This window comes from Candoia aspera, chromosome 4, assembly GCF_035149785.1.
Source record: "Candoia aspera isolate rCanAsp1 chromosome 4, rCanAsp1.hap2, whole genome shotgun sequence".
NCBI classification, from domain to species: Eukaryota; Metazoa; Chordata; class Lepidosauria; order Squamata; family Boidae; genus Candoia; species Candoia aspera.
The window spans coordinates 21,078,071-21,098,799 of NC_086156.1; the positions used below are offsets into that span (position 1 = coordinate 21,078,071).

Below are 20,729 nucleotides of genomic sequence, written 5' to 3' on the forward strand. Positions count from 1 at the left end.
CAAGAACTTTGAGCAAATAATTATGTGATTTCTATACTTAAAAGACATACATTTAAGAGAACTGCTGGGAAAGAATTAAGGGTTGGACATACAAGAACAAATTTTGTCAAAGATACCTATAGATATTTATATATGAGAAATTGGGGAAATACAATTTAAAATTTTGTTTTAAAAAGATTTGTTGCCCCTAATAGGGTATTTCCTACTACTGCTACAACGAACTATGACATACTGAGTTAATCAGGTAGATAACAAACAAATGGATTATCAAACAAATCAACCCAGTTCTCACTTGAGCCACAAATGACCAGGCTCAAACTATCCTACTTCAGACGCATGCAAAGGCACAGCTCTCTGGAGAACTCTATAATGCTGGGAAAGGTGGAAGGAAGGGAAGAAGAGGACAGCCAGCAACAAGGCAAATGGACTGGATTGGAGAAGCAATTGGTATACTTTTGAAGACTTGAAAGACCAGGTTAGTCACAGATCATAATGGATAAAATCCATCTGTGTGGTTGCTAAATTGAGACCAACTTGATGGCAAATAATCCATAAAGGCATATAATCTTTCAGTGGGCAATCTTGGCAGTATGTTCAGAATATGAGAGGACAAATCTTAATTTCTATTTTACAAATTTAGGAATATTCTATAGTGTCTGCTACCTTCTAATTTATCTACAGTGTACATTCAAGATAATTTGAATGCCGAAATGACAAAATTATTTAGCTAAAATCATGATTTCTTTTAGCTAGAAGTATATTATGTAAGACACTAAAATTTTGATATATACCACTGACTGAAAAATAGGGAATAAAAAAACCTGAATACTGTCAAAATCAGTATGTGTATTAATTCTTTAGATGTAACAAATGGGCATCAGTCAGTGGGATTATTTAATTACATACTGGGATTTACCGTGTAGTCCCTGCCTTTTGTATGCATTTTTGTATGCATTTTTATAACAATGAGATTATATTGCAGTGTCTACTCTGAAATTTCTGCAGCCAAAGATGGAGTAACCACTCAAAGGCCATCAAGGGTAGTTAAGTAAACTATGCTTTTCATATGATTGTTTGCTCATGAACATGCTCATGTGATTGACAAGCTGAAGAAGTGTGGACTGACCTCCTCAGCTGAAGTTGGGACTGAACGTCTGATAATCAGAAGGCAAGTTCTAATTATCTGTAGTTCCAAATATAAGAAGGGTAGAGGAAATGAAGTTCCATTATAATATGAAAGGTTACCTCTTTCCCTTTGATAGCTTCACTGTTTTAAGATAATATAGAACATGAGGAAGGTCAATCAAGCTTCCTGATTCTGTGTTGTAAAACAATGAACCAACTTGAAATTTATGCCAAATTTTATTAGCTCAGTTGCATTGCTGGGATAGAGGTGGTTTTCAACAGGGAGCAGAACAGAAGTACTCTTGCATGTTCTTGCAGCCATTTCATGTGCCCGTAAAATAAATAACTTAATGAAGCCACAATGTTTTCCACTTTTCTCTCTAAAGTAGAGATGATATCTGAATATCAGCAAGGTACAGTTTGCTAAAGGTACCCAAAACCCTTCCATGGGACTCCGCAAGGATCAAAAAGAACAAAATGAACTTTTTTGGCCAGACATGTATCATCAAGAGGAGATATGAACAATCCTATAGTGAAAGTACTGCCTAAACTGGGATATCTAAATAGGAGTCAACATTCTTAGAATTTTTACTTCTCTCCTTTAAATGAAAAAAATGAAAACTAAATGTTTACTTGAAAAACTGATTTTGTTTGAAAATGACTGAACTTTATCATAAGCAAATTGATCTTTGTTACATTAACTTGACACCTCATCACAGATTATTTCATAGGCATTTTTAATTACCTAGAGTAAAATTTTCCTTGCTTAGCCTTTTGTTCATGCTGCAGCCTCATGTTTTCTAATTTGACTGGACTTGGTATGAATCCTATTTCACAGCCTTCTTTTACCAATCGTCCTATCCACCAGTCATTGTTAAATTTCTGAAAGAAAGAATGTCAGAATTATTTTGTTTGTATTTGTCAGTACCAACATTTTTTTTTTTGCTGCCTATGTAACAATGTTACACAAGACAACTCTATACTTTCAGAAGAAAACTCCATTGAACTCCATTTTCTTCCTGGTTAAGTGTGCACAGCAACACAGCCTTATTTACATATGTAAATTAAACTGCATATCAGCAATAGTAAAACCAACATATTTTTAAGCTTTTGAATTAAATTTCTCCATTAAATATATCATGGTGAATGCCATTATATAGGTTTGTGCATGGAATGGCTCAGAGTGTCTAGACATTTATAAAATTATTTCAAATGCAAGGAATTACTGCTATTTGTATCCTTCCAATATTTCCCAAATTCTGCTTCCATGGTTTTTAAGATTTTCACCAGAGAAAATCTGCTACTCAATGCTTTCTGACTGGTAATGCTAGGAGTCCCCTTTCAGAAAGCACCAAAGAATGAATACAGTAGATTATAATTTAGCAAGGAGTGTTATCTTTTAACAATACTGTGAAACAGTAGGGACACAAAAGAACCAAGTCTTTTTTCAACTATTTCCTTGTCCATGTGATGTTCTTAATTTATGAGAAGGTAATGATACAAGAGGTGAACTGTGTTTTTTATGATCAGCTTGGACTCAACTCCAGCCTGGAAAAAAAGGGAATCTAATATATTGCAAGGAGCATACCATTATTCTCCATAATACATGAATAGCTTCAGCTTTCAGAAAATACCAATTTCCATTGTTCCCTCATTCACCCCCCACAGTGTAGTTGTATGACCTATTTATGTTTATATGTACAAATATATATATGCATGTATTATGTATGTTTTTGTTTCTGTGTGTGTGTGACAGAGAGAAAGGGAGCATGCACACTATCTTATTAACTTTAAAGTTAGCTATGTAGAACTTAGATTTAAAATGTCAGTTGTGCTAAATTTGTAGAAAGTAGGGCTTAGTGATTAAAAAATAGAAAAGAGATGACTGGCAGGTACTTGAATTTTTTTCTTAATAACGCCTCCCCTGTTGGTCTTCTCAGAGTTTGTCCAGGTTTGGACTCTCAGTGCAAGGGGAAGAGATGATCAAAGAAACATGCAGCTAAAATGTAACTGGCATTTGAAGCGTTCAATACCCTTTCTCTCTGCTTTTTCTGCATAGTCATAGTCTCCCCTGCCTCCACTCACTTACATTAAAACACAAGTATCTGCTGGTATTGTATGTTCTTAAACTTCACTTTAGAAAAAGAACATATATTGTCCAGGATTTCACATTGAAACTTATAGCTTTCACTTCTGCACACAAAGCATCACTTTAAGAACATAAGCAGTGCCCTGCTGGATAGGTTTCTTGGTCTACCTAGTCTAGCGGTCTGTAATGGCCCTTGATTCCCATGACTTCCATGAATTGGTCAAAACTTCTTTTGAAGTCAGCAAAGCTGGTAGACAATTCCCAAGTTTAATTACATGTTGGGTAAGAAAATATTTCCTTTATCTGTCCTGATTCTTCCAGGATACAATTTTATTGAATGACCTCTGGTTCTAGTATTGGGAGGGGGAAAATAGCTTCTCCTCATCCACTTTATCTACACCATGCATAATTTTGTATATCTCAATCATGTCCCCTCTCAGTCGCCTCCTTTCTAGATTGAAAATCTCCAAATATCACAGCCTTTCCTCATAGGGAAGCTGCTCCAGCCCCTTAATTGTCTTAGTTGCCCTGTCCTGAACTTCCTCTAGCTCCCTATATTCTTTTTGAGGTGCAGTGCCCAGAACTACACACAATATTCCAGATGCAGTTGCACCACTTATTTATATAAGGGCATTATGATATTGGCATCGTTATGATACTAGCATTAAATACATCCTCTTCTGACTGCTCAGCTTAGTCCTCTATTAGAAAGTCGGAAAAGGTTAAGGAAGATGAAAGCTTATTTCATTGAAAAAATATATAGCTCTAATTAAATAAATGAAATCCCAATAATTAATCCACATCTTAAACATTTGCACTAGAATGACTATCCATAAACTGGTGTAGAGCCAAAATGCTCATTTCTTTACAGAAAGAATTAGAAAATCTTTGGACTTAGGATGTTATAGGAACTAACTACATTTTGCGGTAGTTCTAGTGCTCAAAGCAACTTATTTCTGAAAACTCTAGTTGAAGAATGATTTCAAATTTCACTTACATAAAAAAGCCAAGCCAATTTATACTACTTTCCAGAAGTTTGGCAAACCAGATGAAATGCTGTACACTGCGTGTCTAAATTTCTCTTTTCACATTTATAGATTATGAACAACAGAATGTTTCTGTATTTGTAACTGATTCTATACCATGGTGTATGTTGTGCAATGCTCCGGGTTAAAATGCAAAAAATGCTTCATAAAGTGTCGTGTGCAAACAAAGCAGATCTTTGCAATTCTTTAAACCACTATGCATTTCTAGGCTTGTGTGACTGCCGTCCTCAAGTGCACTGAAGCACCTTTTTGGAATTGAATTTGAAACACTGTACAGCCCTACTGCATATATAAATATGTACTGCTTAGTCGCTTCATGCTTAGGACCTGCTCTTGGAAGAGAATATTTGGAAAAGGTCCTCTTTAAGATCTACCCCTCTGGACTGTGTTCTTATTCACAGAGAGTCACAATGGAGACCTACCCCTAATCAAGCCTTTGATTGATCCTGTAACAGTTTTTGCAAGCTTTCCTTTTCTGTCCTCCAAGACATTCCTTTAAAGCAGATCCCACAAACAAATGCACAACTGGAATAGCCTCTTGTCCCCAAATCAAGTCTTTCCTTATTTAGTTGGGCCCTCATCTGCTGTACAGCCTCAGATTTTGCCCAGTGCCATTGAGCTAGACATTCTGGCCCACTCATCTAGCAAAGCTCACGCTGATACGTTTGTACCTGACAATTATGCCCCTGATGCCTCCTTTGTCTGGTCAACATTTCCTTTGAAATTGTCATCCAGTGCTCAGGTTAAGGTTCAACACTCCTTCAGAAAGTATCTCTACCTACAGCAAACAAATTGGTAGCATAGCACTTTCTCTTGGCCTTGAGATTTGGCTGTTTTCTCAAATGATACAGGACTTGAAATACAGTTAGTACAAGTTACTGTTTTATGAATCCTAATTATAAATTTTATAACTTCCAGTCTTAAGACAGCAAAAAGACTCTTAAGTGAAACCATGCTATTGATTTTTCACTGTCCCAAGAATCTTTACAGGGTAAAGGAAGAAGGATGACGTTTCTTATTCTAACATTCATCATCTAACTCTATTATTTTGGGAGTCATCACACTCAGGGTTCAATTGTCGACAACACTCTACACTCATGGACAAGTAGGGCAAACTCCTGGATGGTCTCAAATGTAACTTATGCTCTTTGGGAGTTTTATCCTTCTGTATTGCCAAATTTCAAGTATGTATGGATGTACAGAGAAGTATCATTTTTGTGGGAAAAGACATCCTCATTCTTATCTCATTTTCAAGAATATGGGGGGCAAATAAAACAGTATTTTGAAACAGAGGCTACATGTTTGCCAAGCAGGAATTAAATACTGTTCATCAAGTAGCTGACTGAACAGCAAATATTATAGTGTCTTCCATCACTCTGCGTCACTATACCTTGTTCTCCTTCACTGGACTGAGACTTGAGGCTAAGGGTAGAACTGAGGCCGTTCCTTTTGATTAGGACAGACTATTCAGTAGTAAAAGTGGTAACACACTGGTTAACAGTTATGGACAACAGCACACAAATGGGGGCTACAGCAACCCTTCTTCTCCCCTTCACCATGTCCCTCTCAAGTCTCAAAAGTCATTAGTTTTTCAAATGGCACTCCATGCCCAACAGAGCAGAGCTGTTGTCAACAGCCTTAATACTTCAAGTAAAATCTTTCAACCTAATGTTCCCTCATACTGACTTCATACTAGGGATTGCTGGGCTTTGAATGGTCTTCTATGAATGCATATAACCCACCCTCTTACCTTGCTTGCTCTCAGGTGACCTTACTGGTTTTCTGGATCCCAATATGTCAATCTTAGTAACAATGGGTTTGATGTGAGTTGCAGCCAGCCAGATGTTATGCATGGGCAGTGGGTCTCCTGCCAAACAACTGTGCAAATTGCTCTATAATCTCTGTCATACATAACAATTTCCTTTATTATATCTAGGGTATATAAATCAACAAGCTTAATTAAGAATAGCATGTCAGAACGATGTTGTAATAATTGTAATGTAAACTATTTTACTTCTTTAACGTGTAGGAAATCTTTCGCTTCAAATGAGATGGCCATGCCTGGAACTGGGACATCATCATCATGGGCTGCACTGTAACTAACATTAGTCCGGACTGCAAATGCAACAGGTTTTGTCTGCAGAAGAAAATGAGGAAAGAAAAGTATTAATATTTTCTCCTTGTCCCATTTATGACTACAAAAAATCTGAACTATTCCATAACAGAAAATCAAAGAAGCAAAAACAATTATCTAAATCATTAGAGGTGTCTTGCCTATATGCAAGAGAAATTTCAACAGCCAGAAACCTGCCCAAAAAATGTACATTTGTAAAGATTATGCTCTAAGCTGTAAAAATTTAAATAGAAGTAGTAATTATATCTGAGTTTTTCACCAATATTCATAACCATTCTGCAAAGTGAGTCAGCTTTATTTCTGTCCTTAATGTGTTCCATTAATTTGTATTCAATGTTGGACTGTCTATACTTAGGACAAGGAAAGAAATTTGATATCTATAAGGATATCAAAAGGATGGATTCCTCAATATTTAAATGGATATCCTCTAAGAAAGATGTCCAGAAATCTTCTTGGAACCAGTATGGATGCTGGATAGTCATGTAACATTTGTCTGCTTCAAATGATAAATCCTGACTTCATATCTCAGACTTCAGTGCTGCAATGTATACTTCATGCTGGCCCTGAAGACAGTCAAGAAATTGCAGGTGGCCCATACTGTAGCAGCACTAGTGATGAACGATGTCTCTTTGATGAAACAGTTCAGCAGATATTGGTTGCCTCCCAAGCTAAGAAAGGCTTATCCACCTTACACTAAAGCTGTCTACAAGACTGCCCACTCCTATATATATTTTTAATCCATTCAATCATGTCCAATTGCCGCACAGGCAATTCTAGGTGCCCCAAGATTGGCACATGTAACACCTTTGCCGCGAGAGCTGCATTGGGTGCCAGTCTGCTTCCAGATCTAATTCAAGGTGTTGGTTATCACCTTTAAAGCCCTACATGGCATGGGGCCAGGTTACCTGAGGGACCATCTTATCCCCATTACATTGACCCGTCCTACCTGGTCATGCAGACCCCGTCCATCAGAGAATGTCGATTGGCGGGGTCCAAGAAGCGGACTTTCTCTGCCGTGGCCCCCGCCTTTTGGGACACTCTTCCCCCCAGAGGTGAGACAAGTTCCCTCTCTCCTGGCCTTCCAGAAAAAGTTAAAGACCTAGCTCTGCCATCTCGCTTGGGGCAGGAAGGTGGGTAGTCAGTCCTGGGGGTAGCTAGTGCCTTCAAGTGGTACCCATGTATTTATGAATCTCATTGCCATCTTGGATGCTATTTTATACTTCACACTGTTTTTATTGTATTTTAATCTTTATAGCTTTATTTTAAACCTCCCAGAGTCCCTCTTTTGGGGGCGATGGTGGTCATGAAATGTGATAAATAAATAAAAGAAAAAAGAAAAATTAAGCATGAAAGTGGGTAGAATTGTGAAGACAAGATATCTATAAAGACATCCCAGTGTATTACTATGGGAGAAGCAATTGGACAGTAACTCAGAGTGTTGCCAACTTTTCCATTCTAAGCCTCCCTCCTCCTCCTGGTCACATGAAGCAGAGCAAAGTTTATGTAGCCTGCATGCACATAGAAAAGCAACACTAGAAGAGAGCAGAAACACATATGCCCAGAAGCAGTGTGTTACTTCATCACATGGGAAAAAAATGCAGGCACTTCCTACAGCCACCGCTGAAAAAAGGGTGGGAAATAATTTCAGAAGATATGCTCTGCATGCCTTTTCTAACTTGTTTTTTCTGGCCTCAAGTCTAGTATGTAACCTTTTTATTAATCCATTCAATCGTGTCTGATTCCCTGAGACTGCCTGGACAAGTCCCTGCAGTTTTCTTGGCAAGGTTTTTTAGAAGTGGTTTGCCATTGCCTCCTTCCTAAGGCTGAGAAAGTGTTACTGGCCCAAGGTTACCAAGCTGGCTTTGTGCCTAAGTTGGGACTAGAACTGATAGTCTCTCAGTTTCTAGCCTGCTGCCTTAACCACTACACCAAACTGGCTCTCAACTCCCATATAGTCCAGCTATTATTCTTCAGTTATCCATGCAATCCACAGTGGACACTTTAGATAATTCTCACTTTCTACTATAAAAAAAAAAAAACACCATTGGATTTGAAGCAAGTTCCTTTCTTTATTATGCTTTAGGAGGGACTCAAAAATATTTACCCAGACTTTTTAATGCTACTGTTTTAATTTTGAGATTTTATATTTATCCTATTTTTCATTTGAACTTTATGGATGTGTTAATAGTTTTTAAGCCACCAAATCGTTTAAAGGTATAAATATTTAAAATAAATACATTTTGGAAAGAAGTCATAAGCTTATTATTGCGACTGGAGGTCATAACAACAAAGCAGGACAGAAACAGGAAATAAAAATAATATTAATAAAATGCAACATGCATAAAAAGAAGTGCAACTTTAAAAGAAATTAAGTTGAATTAAAACCAGCACTACAGTTTGGAATTTAAAAAACTATCTCTGAACTGAAGAGAGAACATAGCAAAAGTAGTGTCCTGACTGCTAACAAATGGAATTACATCTGCAACAGGTTCATTGGCAAGAAATGCCACTGAACATTTCCTTATATGTTAATCTTCTGAACGAAGTTCATGCACAGAAAAAGTATACTACTAGTAAAAGGCAGATCCTTTGTTCCAAGAAGTTGAGCACAAGGAAATTCTTAGCTCCTATAGAAGTTGTATCTGTGTTTATTATTAACCAAATTTATAGATGTGGAAGTTATAGCTCTCACTTATGAAGATCATAATGCAGTAACTATAAGACTGCATAAAGGAACCTCTAGACCAAAAGGTGAAGACTGAATGACCTATTGTTATAAGAAAACCGCCCAAAGTTCCTCTTTTGGGGGAAGATGGGTGGTGACGAAATTCGATAGATAGATAAAGATAAATAGATATTAAATCAGTCAATTAAAGTGCTTCTTCCAAACCACTTTAACTCCTGACATCTTTTTATATACGATATGGGATTCTAGTAAAGTATTTATGAGAGGACTGTTTATCTCTTTTGCATACAACAGAAAGAAAATCATACAAGAACAAAAGGACATTTTGATGAATGATTTGAAGCAACTGGAATCAAGACATAAGCTGAACCTAGTTTGGGGCTTAGACCGAAAGATCAAAGTGATTCGTAATCAATTAAACCTAATGGAAGTAAATAAAACGTACAGGAGGATGAACTTTGCTAAGCAGAAACATTTTGAAAAAGGTAATAAAACAGACATTCTCTGGGTTTATAAACTGTGAAAGAACAAGATACAATAATTATTACATCTATTTGGGATGGAAAGAGGCATGTTTCAACAACAGAGGAGATGATGAATACATTTGCTTAATATTATTCTCAATTATACAGTAAAAGGTCTTAAATCTGGGAAAGATCAAGAGTATTCCAATATGACAGAGATTATGAAATTTACAGATCAACAATAATATTTAATAAATGAATTGCATAAGATGAGACAAAGGAAGCAGTTTTGTTGTTTATTCGTTTAGTCGCTTCCGACTCTTCATGACTTCATGGACCAGCCCACGCCAGAGCTTCCTGTCGGTCGTCAACACCCCCAGCTCCCCCAGGGACGAGTCCGTCACCTCTCGAATGTCATCCATCCATCTTGCCCTTGGTCGGCCTCTCTTCCTTTTGCATTCCACTCTTCCTAGCAGCAGCATCTTCTCCAGGGTGTCCTGTCTTCTCATTATGTGGCCAAAGTACTTCAGTTTTGCCTTGAATATCATTCCCTCAAGTGAGCAGTCTGGCTTTATTTCCTGGAGGATGAACTGGTTTGATCTTCTTGCAGTCCAAGGCACTCTCAGAATTTTCCTCCAACACCACAGTTCAAAAGCATCGATCTTCCTTCGCTCAGCCTTCCTTATGGTCCAGCTCTCGCAGCCATATGTTACTACAGGGAACACCATTGCTTTAACTATGCAGACCTTTGTTGTCAGTGTGATGCCTCTGCTCTTGACTATTTTATCGAGATTTGTCATTGCTCTTCTCCCAAGGATTAAGCGTCTTCTGATTTCCTGACTGCAGTCAGCATCTGCAGTAATCATCGCACCTAGAAATACAAAGTCTTTCACTGCTTCTACATTTTCTCCCTCTATTTGCCAGTTATCAATCAAGCTGGTTGCCATAATCTTGGTTTTTTTGAGGTTTATCTGCAAACCAGCTTTTGCACTTTCTTCTTTCACCTTCATCATAAGGCTCCTCAGTTCCTCTTCACTTTCAGCCATCGAAGTGGTATCATCTGCATATCTGAGATTGTTAATGTTTCTTCCAGCGATTTTAACTCCAGCCTTGGATTCCTCAAGCCCAGCTTGTCGCATGATATGTTCTGCATACAAGTTGAATAGGTAGGGTGAGAGTATACAGCCCTGCCGTACTCCTTTCCCAATCTTAAACCAGTCCGTTGTTCTGTGGTCTGTTCTTACTGTTGTTACTTGGTCATTATACAGATTCTTCAGGAGGCAGACAAGATGACTTGGTATCCCCATACCACTAAGAACTTGCCACAATTTGTTATGGTCCACACAGTCAAAGGCTTTAGAATAGTCCATAAAACAGAAAGAAATGTTTTTCTGAAACTCCCTGGCTTTTTCCATTATCCAGCGGATATTGGCAATTTGGTCCCTAGTTCCTCTGCCTTTTCTAAACCCAGCTTGTACATCTGGCAATTCTCGCTCCATGAATTGCTGAAGTCTACCTTGCAGGATCTTGAGCATTACCTTACTGGCATGTGAAATGAGTGCCACTGTTCGATAGTTTGAACATTCTTTAGTGTTTCCCTTTTTTGGCATGGGGATATAAGTTGATTTTTTCCAGTCTGATGGCCATTCTTGTGTTTTCCAAATTTGCTGGCATATAGCATGCATTACCTTGACAGCATCATCTTGCAAGATTTTGAACAGTTCAGTTGGGATGCCGTCGTCTCCTGCTGCCTTGTTATTAGCAATGCTTCTTAAGGCCCACTCAACCTCACTCTTCAGGATGTCTGGCTCTAGCTCACTGACCACACCGTCAAAGCTATCTCCGATATTGTTATCCTTCCTATACCGGTCTTCCGTATATTCTTGCCACCTTTTCTTGATCTCTTCTTCTTCTGTTAGGTCCTTGCCATCTTTGTTTTTGATCATACCCATTTTGGCCTGGAATTTACCTCCGATGTTTCTAATTTTCTGGAAGAGGTCTCTTGTCCTTCCTATTCTATTGTCTTCTTCCACTTCCGCGCATTGCTTGTTTAAAAATAATTCCGTATCTCTTCTGGCTAACCTCTGGAATTTTGCATTTAATTGGGCATATCTCCCCCTATCACTGTTGCCTTTTGCTTTCCTTCTTTCTTGGGCTACTTCTAGTGTCTCAGCAGACAGCCATTTTGCCTTCTCGGTTTTCTCTTTCTTTGGGATGTATTTTGTTGCCGCCTCCTGAACAATGTTGCGAACTTCTGTCCAGAGTTCTTCTGGGACCCCATCTACTAAGTCCAGTCTCTTAAATCTATTCTTCACCTCCACTGCATATTCCTTAGGAATATTAGTGAGCTCATATCTAGCTGATCTGTGGGTCTTCCCTAATCTCTTTAGTCTGATCCTAAATTGTGCAGTAAGAAGTTCGTGATCGGAACTACAGTCAGCTCCAGGTCTTGTTTTTACCGACTACATAGATGTCTGCCACCTTTGGCTGCCAAGGATGTAGTCAATCTGATTTCGGTGTTGTCCATCTGGTGAAGTCCATGTATAAAGCTGTCTCTTAGGTTGTTGGAAGAGTGTTTGTTATGCAGAGTGAGTTGTCTTGGCAAAATTCTATCAGCCTATGTCCTGCTTCATTTCGTTCTCCCAGGCCATGCTTACCTGTAATTCCAGGTGTCATTTGACTGCCCACCTTAGCATTCCAGTCTCCTGTGATGAAAATAACATCTCTTTTAGGCGTGTTGTCCAGTAGGTGCTGCAGATCGTCATAGAACTGCTCTACTTCAGCTTCTTCAGCATCTGTGGTTGGGGCGTATATTTGGATCACTGTGATGTTAGATGGCTTGCCCTGAATTTGAATTGAGATCATTCTATCGTTTTTTGGATTGTATCCAAGCACTGCTTTAGCCACTTCACTATTAATTATGAAGGCTACTCCATTTCTTCTGTGGTCCCCTCATCCACAGTAGAAGATCTGGTGGTCATTTGATGTGAAGTGGCCCATTCCAGTCCATTTCAGTTCACTGATACCCAAAATGTCTATCTTTAATCTTGACATCTCACCAATAACTACATTCAAGTTGCCCTGGCTCATAGATCTTACATTCCAGGTTCCAATGGTGTGTTGATCCTTAGAACATCGGATTCGTCGTTCACCACCAGCTCCGTCAGCCGCTAGCCTTCCTTTCGGCTTTGAGCTAGCTGCGTCCTCACGCCTGGGGCTAGTTGAACTCATCCTCTGTTCCTCCCCAGTAGCATTTTGACCATCTTCCGACCCGGGGGTCTCATGTTCCGATGGTATACCGACATATCTCTGGTTGTACTGATCCATTTAGTTTTCACGGCAAGAATACTGGGGTGGGTTGCCATTACCTTCCCCAGGGATCGCATTTAGTCTGACCTCTCTGTCATGACCTTCCCGTCTTGGGTGGCCCTTCACAGTTTAGCTCATGGCATCACTGAGGTGCTCAGAAATGAAATTGAGTAAATCCCCAGGACAAGATGGTTTTTCTGTAATATATTATAAAATCTTCCTGGAAATTTTGATTAAATCATTAACTCAGGTAATGAATGAGATAATACAAAGTTAAGTACTTCCTCCCCCATGACAAAAAGTTTTATTTCCTTGATTTACAAAGAGTCATGTAGACTTATCTCTTTACTGAGTATAAATTACAAGCCTTTTACAGCAATACTTGAAGAGGGATTGAATGGCCTTTTTAACTGAACCAATACATCCTGATCAAACTGGATTTGTCCCAAAGAGATACATGAGGAATTGCATCAGACATATTTTGTATGCTACTGATAATATGAATCTGAATAACTATAGCTATGTTTTTTATTGTTGCAGAGAAAGCCTTTGAATTTGGATTGGCCTTTCATATTCAGTACTCTGAAGATGATAAACTACAGTTCAAATTTTCCTATCTGGATATAGAGCATTTATGAAGAACAAGAAGCTAAGGTGATGGCAAATGGATGTTTATCGCAAAAATGTATAATAATGAAAGACAAGAATAGCAGCAGTAGCTTTACCAAAATTTCAGTCTTCATTTCAGTAAGAACGTAACATAAGATATTAAATGTATGGAAAGGACAAACAACTAACTTTGAGGATTAAGTTTAAGATTTTATAGGACTAGAGAGAATGAGGTAGATTGGCAGTATCAAATTTTGCCGTGCATTATTCAGACAGCTGTCTAATAGGGATTACAGACTGGATTATATGATTTTAAGGTTGGGTTGCTTCTACTGAGGAAACAGAACTCCCAGGGCTTTTGCATAAATACATTTGGCTTGAAGTTAACAACCTATAAGAGATTATTCAGCCATAAGGAACAAATTAAAAGAATGAGATAAACATAGAAAAAGAATCAGTTCAGACTTTTCATCCCTTGCTTCAATTATTATTTGCATGAAGGTGAACGTACAAAAAATTTGAACAGTGGAAAGATACCTTATAGAAGTTGCAAAACTTAACTATCAACAAAACGAAGATGAATCTTCCACAGTTCTTTCTTCGAAATGGTCAGAATCACCTCATTGGTTTCAGTACTTCCCAATAAGCAACACAGTTCAAAGGAATTACAAAAACAAGCAGAATATTTCAGAATTTAACTGAGTTTGAAAATAATACAAAATTCAGAATATCTGTAGGGGCTTATTTGCAAGTTGCCATTGAAGTATGACTCAAAGTTAAAACCGTGTGATTAAATGGATGCAAAATTTAAACACAACTGGTAAGCAATAACGGGATTTATAAAAATAATAAAGCCGGGATAAAAATTAAATAAATAAATATCAATAGAAGATTGATATTTGGTAAATATGAAATTTACCATGAATATCCTACTGAGACAAAACTGGTATAGGATGTTTTACCATTGGCATATTATTCTACTACTGATAGCTAAAGTAAATAATTCATTTTCTAAAAATAGTTAGAAATACAATAATCAGATTGAGTAATTTTTTCATATTTGGTGGTAATGTTTTAAATCCAACACTTCTGGAAGATGATTTATTACAAGCAAATTCCAAAGGTTCATTTTTTTTCTGCCCACCCATTTTTCAGTTAGCATTATCAAGCCTTATATTCCCACAAAATATACTCAGTTGGTTTATATATGATAACAGCCACGAGGATAGTCTTATATAATAAGAGTATATAGTAATGTCAAAGTAACTTTGTATCTGAAAAATACTGATACAGAATTTAACTTAACATTTACAGATTATAATTCTATATATGGACTGAAGTCTGTGTTTCTCTTAAAATAAAGCTTTAATATATTAGCTATTTCATGATTCATTAAATAAAGATAAAATTTTTAGATCACACAGAAATTTTTATCAACTTTTCACTCTGGCTTATAATTGATATTACACTGGCTATTGTTGTTGATGATTGAATATTGACTTGATTTTAATAATGTTCAATCTTAAATTATATATTTTAATATATAGCTCTAATCTAATGTCACTTTATTTTTAATTTACTCTCATATTGCTTATAAATTTCTTTTTGTTTCTCTTAATTTTTTTTCTCTTTAGTTTTGTTTTTAAATATCTACTGAAACAAACTTACTGAGTGAAAAAATAAGACATCTATGTAGAAGTTCCTTTTTCCTACTAAATATTGGGGAGTAAGTTTCATGAACTTGGGGTAAAGTGAGTGATGTGATCTGTTGCTCCATTCTGCACATGTCCCTTTTTACTGAAGCAATTGGTTAGTATAAAAAGAAGGGGTGGATATTATGGTGCAAAAACTGAATTAAGACTGCAATACTAAACTTATTTATGAACAAAAATGCAATCAGAAATATGTGTACCTTGCTGTGTTCTACTAAACTAAATAAGATTTATTTCTAAATAGTATTGGATAATATATCTTTCAATCTCTGCATTTCCATGAGGGAAGACCTCATTGAACACTATGAGACAAGCTTCAGAATGAGGAAGACCTCATTGAACTCTATGAGACAAGCTTCAGAATGAACATGTAAATGTATACAGTTTTGATCTGTCTTAATGAAACCACTGGGATTTAGTTTCTAGTATTACTGAAAACTGCAAGTAACTTACTGATTTTAGTTTAGCTCCAAGGGCTCCAATCCATTATGAAACTAGATCCAGTTATAAGTTTATCAGCTATTCTGATTTGAGTATTGTATCTGCATAACTATATATGGTCTGCATGACACACATCTGTCCAAAGTGTTTAGAGAAACCAAAGACAGGTTTGTTTTTCTGGCAGATTTAACTCAACCCACAAAATTCCTGATTTCAGATCTAAAAATAAACTCAAATGGCCTTTGAATGTTGAGATATAAGACCATATAAAAAGCCCTGGTGGATCAGACCAGGTTTTCACCAGCCACGTATGAAGGCAACAGCTACTTGGAGTTTGATACCCAGCTTCACAATTGCCTCTGAATATGGAGCAGCCAGTTCCATAGTATCATCCATTTCTGACAATTGATTTAATAATCCCCTTTTAAAACACTGAAGCCATAAGCATCACTACATCTCACAATACTTATTATTTTAACACAATAAGCTCACCCAATGTTGTATTCATATATATCATTTACATGCAAACACATGCAAACTTCATGTGTAATCATTACTATGTACAGTATATGAAATTGGACAGTACAAGTGAATAAAATGAAATATTTTCAAATATATTTTAAAGCATTTCTTCATATTCTCATTGCAAAGGAAACCAGGAAACCAAAAAAGGTATTATGCAAGCCAGCTTCCGAATGTTTTGACAGTCATATTTGTGGTATTGTAATTTTTACTGAAAGTAAATTAGCTTTGGGATTTCTCTTCAGCTTGAATATCATATCACTACTACCTGTATTAGATTATTCTCTATAGTACTGTTGTGCATACAACTACTGAGGAGCTATGATGTTGAATTAATGAGTGCCTTGAAAATGCTAAAAAAAAAAACTGAATTATCTTTGTGTTTCATAATTGCTAGATCAAAATGGACCCCCCCCCCCTCCAAAACTGTGAAGCTCTAGGGTATTCAGGATTCACCTGATATCTTGGCAAACTACACTCGCAGAATGTTCTGGGAAGTTTCAATCAGCAAGCAAGAGATAATTCTATCTCCCAATTTTATCTATACAGGTTTCAGGAAATAATGACATACAAATGCCAGGAGTCTTCAACTATTTTAGTATGGTGGTAAGCACATTTAGAATTTTGATATCTCGCTGTGAATACTCTTATAAAATGGCTCATGTAGGCTTTGCCATTCAAAAAATAGCTGGCATTGGGGATACAATTACTATAGTTACAAGGAATCAATTTACCAAAATGCTACATGTTATCCACTCCCTTTTCCCTGCTTACTTTCTTTTCTGGCCTTGACAGGTGGGCACACTTAAGAACAAAGCTACCTGAAGCCCAGAGGCATTCTTGAAAATAAAGATGATGCTGTTACTTTGATTTACAATATACCAGCTCCTCAGATGGAGCAGGTAACCATGCTGGGAATCTGAATATACCTAAGGTAATAAAGGCTGCTGGAATCCTTATATAAAAGAATGGAGGAATGCACTGTAAAAGAAGGTCTTTAAATTATAACTATAGTATCTCTTCTGCTTAACCCAAAATTAATTTGATTTTACATTCAACACTATCAAATACATTAGCTGAACTAATTGTGTTATTCTAGACAGCAGACATTCTTGAAATGCAAAGAACATTTTTGTAATCATTTTGTCTCTGTTTTTGTGAGGGAATCAACAGAATATAATTTAATGCATAGTTTAGCACTATTTGGCCTTATGCTTATTTAGAATTGTTTGTTTACACTGGCAATGCAAAAAGAATGACAAGGGTACTTTGTATCGGAAGGGCTGTGCTCTAATTGAAGGCACTACAAATAACACTTTCAGGAAAATGCCATCTCTTGGTCCTACAAGTGACTCCCAAGTTATTATTATAGATGGTTGCACAGTCAGCCATTTTTTAGACTGGATTTGGCATTTTTATCCACTTATCGAGTCCTTCCCATGGACCTGGGATAGGCAAATGCTGATTATTTATTGTATTCCACTTTTCATATAGAAGCTCAAGCTGGCATATGCAGCCCTTTGTCCTATTTTTCCCTACAATATCAATCAAGCCTGTGAAGTAGGATTGGGCTGAGAAAATGTGGCTGGCTCAAGGTCACTCAGTGAACTTCCATGGCTCAGCATGGACTTGAACCTGGATCTCCTCAGTGCCATTTCAAGACCTTAATCATTGCACCAACGTAATCCACATTTGATGCCACTAAAGATAGACCGCTTTAAAGAGAGCTAGAGATACACTGTTGTGAAAAGAATGTTTCCTTTAAATTAGAAACCAAAGTGATTGGGGATAGACACAACGAAGTATACTTTTTTGGCATGAACAAACTACAGTGATCATGGGCTCCTCACTAAAGAATGGCAGAGTAAAGCAAGACTATATATGTTTGATTTGTTACACTATAGAAAGGAAGATAAATATTGCAAATCACAGCACAACCCTTATACTGAAATGCTTTTGATAAACTATCTGAATTGACCTCCGTGTTACTTTTCACATTATTACAATTCTATCCTGTTAGATGTTCAATAAACATGGTGTTTATTGTATCTGCATCCTTTCACGTCATTCCATCCATACTCTGAAGGAAGCACAGCTGCCTGGTTTCTGTTATCTGTCTTCATTCCAGGGTCACAGCATTGAGCAACATGCTCTTGAATACTTAAGCTAACAGAATACATGATCTACTTCAAAGGCCTGGAAATGAACCTATGAATCAAACTTCAACAACAGGCATTTAAATATATAGAAAACAAACTGACATGTTCCATAGCACAAGAGTAAATAAATATGTACTAGCATAGCTTAATACAATACAGTTATAGAAAGACTATTGAGCCCTCATAGCAAAACTAAACTGAACTGAAGCCTTAGTGAGGACATGAAAATATCTTTTGCCTGGCCTTCTCAATCAACTTCAGGCATTAGTAAGGTTTTACATTGGAAAAGATACATTTTTTAAAAAAAATCCTCTTATGGTATATACAGACCCAGTTTGATCTAGTGGTAAAGCCTTTGGACTAGGAATAGGGAAATCTGGGTTGTAGTCCTGCCTTGGGCATGGAAGCCAGCGGGGTAACTATGGGTCAGTCCCCTTCTCTCAGCTCTAGGAAGAAAGCAATGACAAACCATGTCCAAAAACATTGCCAAGAAAACTGCAGGGACTTGTCCAGGCAGTCACCAGGAGACAAGAGGGGCCTTGAAAGCAAAAACATAAACATCAGAGGCACATGGCCGATGATGTAAGCTCTAATGTCAGTATACAGTAAGATTTTCCTAAATTTTGGTGACCTTATCATATCTTCCCCATTGTCAGGAAATTTTTATTCCAAAATATATTTCCCAAAGCAACAATTATTCATTCTATGGCAGTATTTCTTAAAGTGTGGCCCCAGGACCCCCAGGGGTCCCCCAAGACCCTCTCAGGGGTCCATAAAATCAAAATTATTTCCCAGCCTATGTTGAAAAATAATACGATTAAAATTCCATCAAACAATTGTGAGAAGTGGCAGCAAATGTGTCGATTTTCATTTTTCATTTTCATTTATTTATTTATTTTATATTTTAAATTTAGTCACCTTCCATTTCACTCAAAGAATGACTCTGGGTGGTTTACAATAAAGCAAGAGTAAATACTAATTAAAATAGAATAAAACAGTGTTCTTAAATAAGTAATATATTCTAAGGCATAGATGGTAAATAAGAAGTTCTTGATCTATGGGAGCATCTTCAGAGTGCTAACCATCCCCACGGCTGGTTACCCCTCTTCACACCCCACATGAGTTGGCAGAGCCAGGTCTTCACCCCTTTCTGGAAGGCTGGGAGAGTGGGGGTCCACTTCACCTCTGGGGAAAGAGTGTTCCATAGGGCAGGGGGAAACGGCAGAGAAGGCTTTCTTCCTGGGTCCCTCCAATTGGCATTCTTTCATAGACAGAGTCCACAACATGCCTTCTCTTGCTGACCGGGTGAGACGGGTCAATGTGATGGGGATGAGACGGTCCCTCAGGTAACCTGGCCCCATGCCATGTAGGATTTAAAGGTGATAACCAACACCTTGAATTGAAAGCAGACTGGCACCCAGTGCAGTTCCTGCAGCAAAAATGTTACATGTGCCATCCTTTGGGCGCCCAAAATTGCTCATGTGGCCACATTTACAGTTATGGTAAATATGATAAATATAACTCATACAAACAAAAGCTATTTTGGGGTCCTCCATAGTTTTTAAAAATGGGAAGGGGTCCTGACAGAAAAAAGTTTAAGCAACACTGTTCTATGGTATACACCTCAGAGCAAAATCTCTGTTATTTGATATTAGATCAAAATGTATCCAAAGAGATTTTATCAGTGGAAGCAGTGGTCCTTCTCCCCAATGATCAGCAAAAATCCTGCCAAAAACTAGCATATAGCTCCTACTGTTTATATTGTAAATTCTGTTTTAATTGATTATACGTTTGAAATATCTTTTCTTGAACAAGATGAATCTTGTAGTAACGATATGCACTTATTAAAAAGATGCATATATTTCACTGTCCTCAGTTGTTAACACAACTTCCTCAGTATTAATATTTAATGTTGATCTTAAAAAGTGACCCCACAATTACAATTATTAAAAAAGAACAGAAATCAAAGTTATGTTTTCTTAATTGATGGCACAAATTTTAATGAATTTATCCCCTTATGATATCTCCAACTGTTATATAATCTTATTAAAATATTCATAATATATAATTTGGTAAGTCCTATATACACAGTATGAAGTACCATGAATAGAAAAATATGCCCATTCGCTCCCGGACTTCCAGAAGAACCTAAAAACCTGGTTCTGCCGCCTCGCTTGGGGTAGGAGGGGCACCAGTTCATCTTGGGGGTGGCTATTATAGATCTCTCCCCAACAAACAAGATCTGTGCTGCTGGATTTTATATTTTATATTTATTTTATTTTTATAGAGTTATTTATATTGTAATTTATGTGTTTTAATTCTGATTGTAAACCGCCCAGAGTCCCCTTTTCCGGAGAGATGGGCGGTGATGGAAATTTGAAATATAAATAAATAAATAAATATTATTACAAGGCTTATGAATTTCTAGGCACA

General features: G+C 37.2%; 1 protein-coding gene across 2 annotated transcripts in view; it reads right to left on the reverse strand.

Annotated features, from left to right (window-relative positions):
* CACNB2 (calcium voltage-gated channel auxiliary subunit beta 2) overlaps nucleotides 1–20,729 on the reverse strand; it is a 156,827-nt gene that overhangs the window by 26,640 nt on the left and 109,458 nt on the right. For both annotated transcript variants that reach the window (XM_063303547.1, XM_063303548.1), the window contains exons 4-5: nucleotides 6,275–6,397; nucleotides 1,871–2,007 (exon numbers count right to left, since the gene is read on the reverse strand). In XM_063303547.1, the coding sequence (XP_063159617.1) occupies nucleotides 1,871–2,007; nucleotides 6,275–6,397 (260 nt within the window). The remainder of the gene's footprint in view (nucleotides 1–1,870; nucleotides 2,008–6,274; nucleotides 6,398–20,729) is intronic.